Consider the following 11334-nt stretch of genomic DNA (forward strand, 5'->3'; position numbering starts at 1 on the left):
GTCTGGTGGTGGTGATAGGTGATGGTAGTAGTGGTTTTTTTACTTATCGGTTACTTCTGAAAGAAAAGAAAATGGGACGTACATATTACGATGGTTTTGTGTCACGTGCAAAGGTGTTGCTTTTGGTAAATCGTATCACGTCCGTACAAGTAGTGAATCACTTGAATTTTTTTCCCCCTTTTCTCCAACCTCGTGCTCCCTTTGAATCCAGGCAAGAATCGAAGCGCCGTTGAAAACGCAGACGCAAGTCCCGCTGAGGATGAGAAGGAAAGGTGACCCTCGAACTGCGATTCCGGCGTCGATGGTAATTCCGATCCTCGCTTTATTTTTCTCACATGGTGTAAAGGTAGACAGTACAGTAAATAGTTAGATGATAAAGAATTTAATTTTAATTTTAGAATTGGCTAATTTTTAACATTATCCACAATTTACACTTCATCTTTACACCATGATCTTTTCAGTTATCAAGCTTTGCATGCGATAAATCGTTCTATTAACGCACAGGGCCTGAGAATTAACTAATAGAAAGTATGTAACATAACACGTTTGACGATATTTAGCATGTACACATTTTCTTATCTCTTCTCAACTGCTTGTAATTCGTCGTAGTTACATACTTCTACTAAGTTGTTTTAATTCTAATCGCAGGTTTATGTTCAGATTCAACGTGTGAAACGATGTTAATTAATTTTTGAAAATCATAATACTGTTATGAATGCACAGTTGCAATACCGTGTTTATTTTGTCTGCATATTATATCAATTCTTATAGCATCAAGTGGCATGATGTTTATTTCAAATCATAATTATATCGATACCAATGAGTATTCCTGTATTTTTCCAGACGACGAAGGAATAGCAGAATCAGGAATGTGATGTTCGAATCCTTCCTCACATTTGGGGATCGACGAAAAAACGGACACTCAAGAAGTGGATATTCTGGAAGTTTTTTAAAGTGGTGCAATGCGCAAGTGTTACGTTATCATGTTATCAACGAACGAGAAAGAAAGGATCGTCGGCTGAGTCAAAGAACGAATTTGACGAGAACGCTGTGATGATGATTCCTTTCACGCAGATATGTTTACGCGTTTTCTAAACCGGAAGGAAAAACTGGTTAGCTATTATCAAAGCATTGAAGTGATACGATATTAGTTTTCTTACTTGACAACTGTGAAAATTAAACGAAACTTCTTTGACGTGTGTGGAACATTTAAAATTGAGACGTGTACGTGATAGTAAAGATCACCGGGGACGTGTTGACAACAAATTTGTGTATTTGTCGACAATAATCACCAGTTTCCGTTGGAGGCTCATCGGGAAGACGGTGAAACCATAGACAGTAGCTATTGATATTATTGGATACTTCGACGAGTGACAGTCAAGTTTCAAACGATCAAACTGAATGAACAAGGAAAAATGGCATTCCTATCTTTTATACCACATAGACAAGATATTTTATCCTCATTCAATCATACTAGGTCACATTTACCTCCAGGGGATTGTAGAACCTTTAGTTTCGGAAAAGCCGGGAAGTTTGCTAAGGAGCAACTTTCCACGCAACTGGACTATTATTAAAAGAAACTCACAAACGACGATGAAGATTTTATCGAAATTTCAAGTTCAGGAAACAATTATGAGCAAAAGTGTTTCAGCAAGGAATTCTTGGGAATGAATTGGAATGGTAAAGCATTTTCTGTAACGCGTTTGGACGTTGCCGCGTGTAGATATAAGCCCCCAGCGTTCACGTTTTTCGATCTGATCAGGCGACGAATAAAAACAAAACTCGAATTTAACGTTCAACTATCGTGCAGTAGATAAGTCCAGATTGCATATCTTAAGGATTGTAAAATGCGTATCCCGCATTGAGTTGCCACAGTCGGTTCGCAACAAATCAACTTTTTCAGCAAAGAGAATAATTTTTTAAAGTATGTTTTATTTTTCTATTTTTTTATCAAATGGACATATTACCTCGTATATTTTACAACATTGATTTATTTAGTTATTAGTGAAAACGATTATCATGAAATTGTTAAAAGTTATCTTTTCTAATGATATTGTTTAATTTCATCATTTCCGATTGATTGTTAGCTTTCGATACTTGATGTTCACGAGAAAGAATTGTTGAGAATCCGAACTAAAGCTACGGACACCATTGTCATTTTGAATCACTATCGCGAGTGGCAACCATCCGTCCAAGGGCTGTAGTAGAGATGCCAATTAAATGTTAAAGCATTGCCTAGAATGAAAAAACGGGGGAATAAATAATAAGAATCGAGATGGGATAAGAACGAATTTTCTCACGGCCCTCTTTTTTCATGATAGGGAAGAATATGTCAGTGGGAACAAGAAACTCGCATCTACGTAGAAATCATATCACTTTTCATGAGAGTCACTCGACGGTACGTATTGTAAAAATACGTTATTCACTTATGGACATTGCGAACATCGGTGTAGAGAGCCGATTCGCATGGATCGTTCGCTTTTCGACATCGTTTTCAACGTTCTACCTACTTGCTGGTTCAGTATTAGCGGAAAACGCTGTGTGGAATGCAAACAATAAATCTGAACGACGAACTACGGACAAATTTTTTACTCACGAGCTTAATGAACAAAATTGATTAAACGGATGAGACGTTTTATGAGATGTTGAACGTTGAACGACGATACGTTTCGAACGAGTCGGAAGACCCAATCGCCGCTCTTCCGGTACTTAGTGACAAATGTTTCTCAACGTTACAAAAGACGTGTACTTAATTTTGTATTTGCGACGAGACGCAAGTAGAAGCGAACAATTTTAGGTGTTTAAGATAAACGGAATGTAAGGAGAGACAGATTGTTCTCAGCAGGGTCGAAACAAATTCTCTTTAATCCAAGGAACAAAGTGGAAGATACCTGTTGAAATGGATTGAAATTTTCACTGCCCATGTATTTTTGGAGAAACGTTTTTATATATCGCTTAAGTATTGTAGAGTCGTTCGTAAAACACGTGATCGTACCTACTTGTATTAGAACGTCCGGATGAATCGGTGCTTTTTATCGATCCGTTGATGTTTCATTAATAACGGTGTTCCCTTAACGGTAATGCAATTTATTTTATCACATTCCATTAAATCCTAAAAAAATTTAAGGATATTAAGGTTTTAATCTGCTCAAAAATTGTCAACGAATATTTTTATAATATTTCATTACAATCTTCGTCGATGTTAGCCAAGGGAAAATTGCCAATCGATTGCCAAACATAATAGAGCGTGTTTTACAGTGATAAGAACGGTTTAATTTATTTTCTGACTTCAGAAGTAAAATTTTCCAACGGATCGATAAGAAAAATAAGATCGACCGGGCAACTGCAGTTTCCAATCCATCGAACTTCTTTGCTATATACTATACTACGCTGTACATGTAGACTATATGTATGATATGGAACGTGTAATCAATGTTTCTCACGTAAATTGATAATAATTACGATTGTCACCGAGTCGTTCGAGATTTAGAAAATTGACGCGTTCTTAATTTCTTTATTTCTTCTATCATATCAATTTCTTCCTATTTCAGAAGAAACCAGAGCATTTCTCAATGTGCAGATCATTTTAATTGCCAGCAGGTAAATTATTTGTTTCATTTTCTCTTTTATTATAATTTTGATTTGCTTAGTTAATTTCTATCCTGTTAGACACTTCCACAAAATAAAATTCGATCAAATGTTTTAATCAGTATTGAAAAAATTTTTTTATACTTTTGTAAGTAACGCTTCCGTAAAACTTTTTCTAACGTTTTTCTTATAAAGTCATATATATTATGATAATAATCTAATGTCGATGTGATAAAGTCATGTTCACCTTGCGAATGCGAAACACGTTTCTTAATCTAATAATCATTACTTGTATTCAGGACATTAATTTCAGTTATCCAATTCTTTGCATCAGTGCATTTAAATATAAGAGTACGCGTATAAAACTGCAAATATTTGAATCAGATTCTTCGTTTTATATTTAACTCCAATTTAGTTAATTGCTTCGTAAAAATTATAAATTGTATGTTAAAAATAAATTGGCTATTGTATAATCTCTGCTGAAAATGTACTGCTTGTAGAGACGGTTGGTTACTATGATCGATAATTCTAAAGTGAATGTTGCGTGTTGCTTTCACCGATCAAGATTTCGCGCTTCGCCTGTTCCACTTGATGATTCACAAAACTTGGATCTCTCTCTATCTGTGTAATTATGCTTGCGTAGATATATCACGATCATATCAAGCTAATATACTAAATAATCTAAGAAATGTGTAACAAGGTCCCAAGTTAAGGCGTGTAATATTTTTCTGTAAAAAAATAAGATCGACCGGGCAACTGCAGTTTCCAATCCATCGAACTTCTTTGCTATATACTATACTACGCTGTACATGTAGACTATATGTATGATATGGAACGTGTAATCAATGTTTCTCACGTAAATTGATAATAATTACGATTGTCACCGAGTCGTTCGAGATTTAGAAAATTGACGCGTTCTTAATTTCTTTATTTCTTCTATCATATCAATTTCTTCCTATTTCAGAAGAAACCAGAGCATTTCTCAATGTGCAGATCATTTTAATTGCCAGCAGGTAAATTATTTGTTTCATTTTCTCTTTTATTATAATTTTGATTTGCTTAGTTAATTTCTATCCTGTTAGACACTTCCACAAAATAAAATTCGATCAAATGTTTTAATCAGTATTGAAAAAATTTTTTTATACTTTTGTAAGTAACGCTTCCGTAAAACTTTTTCTAACGTTTTTCTTATAAAGTCATATATATTATGATAATAATCTAATGTCGATGTGATAAAGTCATGTTCACCTTGCGAATGCGAAACACGTTTCTTAATCTAATAATCATTACTTGTATTCAGGACATTAATTTCAGTTATCCAATTCTTTGCATCAGTGCATTTAAATATAAGAGTACGCGTATAAAACTGCAAATATTTGAATCAGATTCTTCGTTTTATATTTAACTCCAATTTAGTTAATTGCTTCGTAAAAATTATAAATTGTATGTTAAAAATAAATTGGCTATTGTATAATCTCTGCTGAAAATGTACTGCTTGTAGAGACGGTTGGTTACTATGATCGATAATTCTAAAGTGAATGTTGCGTGTTGCTTTCACCGATCAAGATTTCGCGCTTCGCCTGTTCCACTTGATGATTCACAAAACTTGGATCTCTCTCTATCTGTGTAATTATGCTTGCGTAGATATATCACGATCATATCAAGCTAATATACTAAATAATCTAAGAAATGTGTAACAAGGTCCCAAGTTAAGGCGTGTAATATTTTTCTGTAAAGCAGCTTCTCATCGGAACGAAATGTAACGCAAATCGTGCTTACAATTGCAGAAGAAATTTTGTTAACAAGCTTTAGATTAGGTAGAACTAGTGATTACAGTCATCGCTTTAAAAGAGTTGTAATCGAAAGATACTAGCAAAACAATTAAATCTGCAATTAGGTTCCTTGAAAAAATTTCATACACGATAAATCCCTCTTAAACAGATGATCGTAACTGTACGAAAATTGGTGCACGATTTTACCAGCTGAACAATGATAATGAATAACAGGGCTGAAACATCCATAATTATAAACAATTCATGTACATTGTTTTTAGCCAAGACGTTTTTCACAATCTCTACGAGATTTACTGTTAAGATGATTTTAATGCGAAAATTGCGTTGTCATTAGTCAATGACGATACGTTGTAACTCTGTGATAAATCATGCGATGCTCGAAGCCGAGTATGCGAAATTCGATGCGATGAAAACGGTCTTTTGGTATACACACACATACACAAACACACACGGGTGATTAATTAATTTTTGATTATCGGTTCGTGCCAATTAACTATAATGCATATACCTATACACCTTTTAGCCGAGGGGCAGAAATGAGCGGCGCATAAACATCACGATGCAATTGTATGATAAATGAATCTAATCATTTTAATTAATTACATAAAAAGAGATTGCGCGTGCGATAACGCAACGTGCAGCTTGCATTGTACATAATTATTAACTAAGAAGATATGTATATGTACGTTTATATTTTTCAAATACATGCGCACAGGTCGTAGCTCCGTTAAATTACTATGAGATGCGATCGAGATCTGCGATAAGCCTACAAATTCGTATTACTGTTATCCGATATTATTTATTTTCTACTATTTATTTAAAACCATTATATTTATAATGAAAGAAAATTTGTATTATCGTAACGCGTGACATTTTATTTCGATGTCAAACAAAATTATGATGAAGTAAACTCGCAGGTTTCCATTGAGCATCCCATAGCATTCATGAAGAAGGGCAACAACGGTGAGATTTAGTATACATACGTGTGCGACAAGAAAATCATCCATGTATACCATACGTAAGCTTACGGTTTTTCTTTTGTAAATAAATTAATAATTAATTTTTTACCACGCTGTGAAGAGCAGCCGCCTGAACGGAATGATTTTGCGATTCGTAGAATTATCTCCGGGACGCTTTTGTTGTAAAACTAATCGTAAACAGAAAAATGTGTTAACCTGTATCGAGAAAATTGTACAGCGTGCAAAGCACGAAGAGACACAGGTTGTCTCAAAAAAAAAAAAAAATAAGAAGAAAGACGAAATATGCGTATTATAATAAACATGGTTCTTCCAATAAAAATGCGTTCGATCTTTTCATCTTTATTTTAGCGTTATAAGAATTTTGTACCTTCTCTTTATATTTGAATGATTCTACGTTACTTTATAGAACACTGATCTTCAATAAGGCGGAACACAAACGTCGTTCAAGATTTTTATTCCCCCTTAGTACGCTTTTATAGGATTACGCAAACATCCGCGTTCTCTCCGCTATTTTCAACGCGCGCCGTATTTGCCTCATCGTGCGTTCGGTTTTATCTGAAAGAAGACGAGAAACGACTTTACGATAAATGAACAATTAATTCTCATTTCAATGATTAACGTCACTCCTACGCTGAGACAATGGAATTTCAAGGTAATCTGATTTACTTTAATGAAAGAGTAAATACAGAAATCGTTGTTGCAGTAACGAGATGGGGAATGGTTAAAAAATTGATCGGCAATTACTATGCTTTTTATTAAGTGCCAGCGAATGAAAGGGGGCGGCGTTTTATAGCGAGTATTCGAACACGGTCGATTTCTGAGGCGATCCCGCGGCGAGCTGCTCCTGCGGCGGCGAGGAAGACGTTGGCACCGGTGGATTAGGCGCCCTCGTGTTCAGTGGCACCTTCGGCGGTAACGAGGAACCCGTTTTGTTGTTCCTCGTTTTTAAATTCGGCTCGAGCGACGAGTTCCCGCTTTGGGGACGTCCTAAATATTCCAAACGCGAATATCATATAGTACGTTGCTGATCAATCGCCATTAAGCAGAAACAGTCACTGTCATTTAATAGTAATATGGAATAGTAGCGTAATGAAAATGAACGAGGCTCAGCAAATTAAAGAATAATGATGAAGTGTTGGTATTCTAGAATACATTTCATGTTTCTGTTTTGAATAAGAAAGTTGCTTCATCATCAAACTTTCAGTGATCATAGATCGGAACGCGTTAAGCGAATTCTAATTTCTTCACTTTCCTCTCAACTGGTTCAGCATTCTTGAGAAAATCCCTGGCGTGTTGTCCTCAGCGTTCTTTTTGTCCTCGTTGTCGTCGTTATTGGGATGCCGACGCAGAATGCGGCTCAGGGAACCCGCACGCGGATGGAAAAGTTTCTTCGGCGAACCATCTTTGTCTACTAACTTTAGCATTCTGCCTAAAGAGTTGCTCTTCTCCTTTTTCGTTACTTCTTCGTTGCAATTTTCCATAGATTTAATCGGATTCTGGCAGCAAAATTTAAAAATGATTATACTACAAATATGTATACTCTTTGATAGTGCATATATTATTAAGAACGGCTGGGATCAAAGTAGCGATATCAGTTTTTATAGATTTCTCGGGAATCAATAAAACGTTTTGGTCCTGTTAGTATACATATAGAATATCTCCGCGATGGACCAAGTTTTAGGAACCGTCTGAAAGAAGTCGAGTGCTTTCTACTTTCAGCCACACCTCCGCAGTCCTTTTCAAGTATTGTATTGACCTGGCTGCGAGAGTGTTACTTTAATTTTCGTTGGAAATCGCGTAAGGCTAAGAACATTGAAACGGGGTAAGGATTCAATAACCGGCTGCTAAATCCTATCGCGACTTTTGAAAAGTTTGTTTGCCGTCGCGAAAGACACGTATAGAAAAGAAAATGTAACGAATGATAAGGTTTCAGCATTGACAAGACTTTTCCATTGAACGTGCATCGGTGATGATACATAATGCGAAAGTGTTTACAATATCAACGTCGATATCCCGGGACGTTTTATCAGCGACGGGTGTCTGGGAGCGTTGCTTAAACATCCTCCCCATTCTGTTCAACGTGGCTGTCTTCAATTTTCTGGCATCCTGTCGAACGGTTTCGGCCCTCGAAAGTCGTTGAGTCAACTCCGCGGGTCCGTCGTCCTTTCTCGAAGTTTCTTTGTCACCGTGCGAGCCTAAAGTGAAGAATTGTTAGAGGCTTAGATTGATTTTTGAAGAGTTACCCAGCTCTCTCTGCCCCGTTCGAATAAACGAATATAAAATAAATATTAGAGAAGTTAGTTTTTGAAATATAAATTGATGAACAAAAAATCGTGATTCAAATATATTTCGTTGAAAATTTAGTTCATGTGACAGTATTGAGAATTTAGAAAGTTATTACGGTATAAATAAAGAATGAATAGGAAAACTGTATTCAGTGTAATTTATAAGGTTCCCTGTTATGAATAATGTAGCACCGAGAGAGGTAATAAAAATATGTTAACAGAGATTCTTTCTCTCCGTCGAGCACCGAGGCTTCATACGTTGCACAATATTTGATAAAAAGTTTCCAAACGAACGAAATATGAGATAACTCAATAACTAGTTCCGCTCACGCCGCTGCCAGACCGTATAAACTTTACGATTTTTTACACGAACTTGTACAAGTTTTTACGCAAAATCGTAAAAGTTTATGTCATTTTTAGAAGACGTTATTTTCGGAGAAACGTTGATAAATGTTATTCTAAATTATCCTCTTTAAATCGTACGATCACTGCTTAGATTAAAATTCATCAGATTTCCTCTGATGTTTTATACATCACACAATTCACTGCATATTAATACTTGAAATCTACCACCTAATATTTAATCGTCAATCGTGAAAATTTAGTATCAGTTTTGTTATTTAAATAGCTATCGTAAATAATTCAATCGTTTCGAGAAAAAAGTCGCTTTGCTTCTCAAACCTTATCTAACAAAATTTAGCCCGCTTCTATTTTAAATTTCACAGAAATAAAGTAGACGCTCCCCGAGGTAGGTTCGGCAATTTAGAACTTTTTCTCTTTACTCTCAGGTAGCAAACGAAATCGTTCCTTTCTTTATTTTTTCCCCGAAAATCACGCATGTTATTTTTGCATCGGGCGACAGTAATTCGTTACGAAATCGTGCCATACCGAGGTGAATTAGTTGACTTACTGGATGTAGCGTGCAACGCAATCGTCTGTGAATCCCTAATTGCTTCCTGTTGCACGGTAGGGCGATTCGTAGAGCTCTGAGATTCGACGAAACGAGTTGCTCCCGATCCAGCCTGCTAAATTGAAGTTCCATATAGAGATCCGAGGATTTTGGAATTGAGAATGTTATCTTTTATTCGCAACCATCATACGATGAATGCAGCGTTCAGTGTATATGTATATATTGTTTAGAGTATTTCATAAATCTCTTTGCGTATAAAACGATCTTTCATGAAAGTCGGAATTGGTTTCGGTATTATGTTACGGTATACAGCTGCATGAATTTTAATTTTTTGAGTCAGCAAATATACAACGTGTGTCTGAGCGTAATATTTATACAAAATAGTTGAGAACAAAAATTAGAATACAAAAACTGACATTTCTAAATCATATGTAAAATGCAATTAAGAAATTTTCACAATCTAAATCTTTTTAAGAGAAACTCGATGTCAACATTGTCTATTTTTCTACCTTGATTAAATGAATTTTAATTAATATCCTGTAAGCAGAAATATATATTTAAATTTTAAGTTATTGGTAGACTTAGGCGTAAGCTGCAAACAGGGTGAGATGAGACTCGCTTGCTGTCTCCAAATTAATCCATCGACGTACATTTTATAGGAAGACGACAGAGGAGAAAGTAAGTATAGACTTAAGAGACAAATATGATAACTTACAGATTTCTGCGTTTTAACGCCCTTTTTTGAGCTCTCGTCCATTTTTTAAATAGAGTTGACCGATCCTGTTTAATTTCACGTTTTTACGATTCTCTTCACCAATGAACAGAACGCGAAACCGTAAAAGAAACGCAGGCAGGAAGTCGCGTCCGATAACTATATGTAATCTTGGTCCTTCGTTTCCTGGCGAACGTCGGTCATCCCTTGACGGAAATTCGTCGACTTTCGACTTCGACCTCGGGACTTTCCCCTCTCAATGCTTAAACATTCGTGAACGGACAAGAATTAGCCTTCTAATTTCCTCCAGCGGTGATCGGGGGCTAATGTAACATGCAGGCTGGAGAACTTTGCGTTACTGTGACCGGCGATCGTCTCACGACATACTACCGGCGAAGATGAGAATTTTACCTCGTTAAAATTGACGTTCGAGCGTTTTCTCTTTCCCTGTTCCTGGTTAGCAATGGCGGAGTGACTGTTCGTTGTTTCCGCGAGCTGCAAATCCGTAGACGGCATTGAATATTACATTAAGCCCGTTCCACGTGAAATATTTCCCCGTGGCTTGCTTTTTCGCCACACATTTACACTATTGCTTCCCTCATGCTTATTAATTAATACATTGTTATACTTTATAATGGGGCTTCGTTAGCATTCATTTAGAAATTTAAGACACTGTATAATATGTACCTGTTTAAAAATTAATAAAAAGATCTTTAGATTACAATAAAGAATTTACATTATCCTCGAGATTTCTTAGTTACCCTGCATTTAACATTTTTTTATGTACTCGTCTATAAAATCTCAGTTTGCTCCTTTTAGAATAATTTTCAACAAGAGAAGGATGTAAAATTCAATGATGCGTTCATTATAATGTAATTAATACGAGTATTATTTATAATGACTGGCCACCGTGAATAATAAAATTAAGCACTGAATATTAATAATTTTACGTTGTTGTTCATCGAACGGATAATATGAATATTGTTTTCATCTGAACAGGCAAAATTATAATATTGATATTTTTTTTTAAATAATACATCACATCGCACAAACGTGAGATTTCCTG

At 35.7% G+C, this 11334-nt stretch overlaps 2 protein-coding genes across 6 annotated transcripts in view; one reads left to right on the forward strand and one right to left on the reverse strand.

Moving 5' to 3' along the window:
• Positions 1 to 6625, forward strand: part of Ptp10D (Protein tyrosine phosphatase 10D) — a 39904-nt gene extending 33279 nt beyond the window's left edge. For 2 of the 5 annotated variants that reach the window (XM_026817724.1, XM_018032963.2), the window contains exons 18-19: positions 212 to 304; positions 844 to 2398. In XM_026817724.1, coding sequence (XP_026673525.1) covers positions 212 to 276 — 65 coding nt within the window. In that variant the 3' untranslated portion in view covers positions 277 to 304; positions 844 to 2398. Of the gene's footprint in view, positions 1 to 211; positions 305 to 843; positions 4289 to 5289 lie in introns of those variants that run through there. The other 3 variants (XM_026817723.1, XM_018032965.2, XR_003389796.1) reach the window with 2 other exon arrangements.
• A 523-nt stretch (positions 6626 to 7148) lies between these two features.
• On the reverse strand, positions 7149 to 10313 carry LOC108629939 (uncharacterized). Its single transcript, XM_018032906.2, has 5 exons — positions 10272 to 10313; positions 9557 to 9668; positions 8357 to 8556; positions 7616 to 7857; positions 7149 to 7350 (listed from the first exon to the last, which is right to left on the reverse strand). The coding sequence occupies exons 1-5, from the start codon at positions 10311 to 10313 to the stop codon at positions 7149 to 7151; spliced, it is 798 nt and encodes a 265-aa protein (XP_017888395.2).
• Positions 10314 to 11334: the final 1021 nt, after the last annotated feature.

The sequence above is a fragment of the Ceratina calcarata genome, unplaced genomic scaffold, assembly GCF_001652005.2.
Source record: "Ceratina calcarata isolate Rehan_Ccalc_2016 unplaced genomic scaffold, ASM165200v1 scaffold60, whole genome shotgun sequence".
Classification (NCBI taxonomy): Eukaryota; Metazoa; Arthropoda; class Insecta; order Hymenoptera; family Apidae; genus Ceratina; species Ceratina calcarata.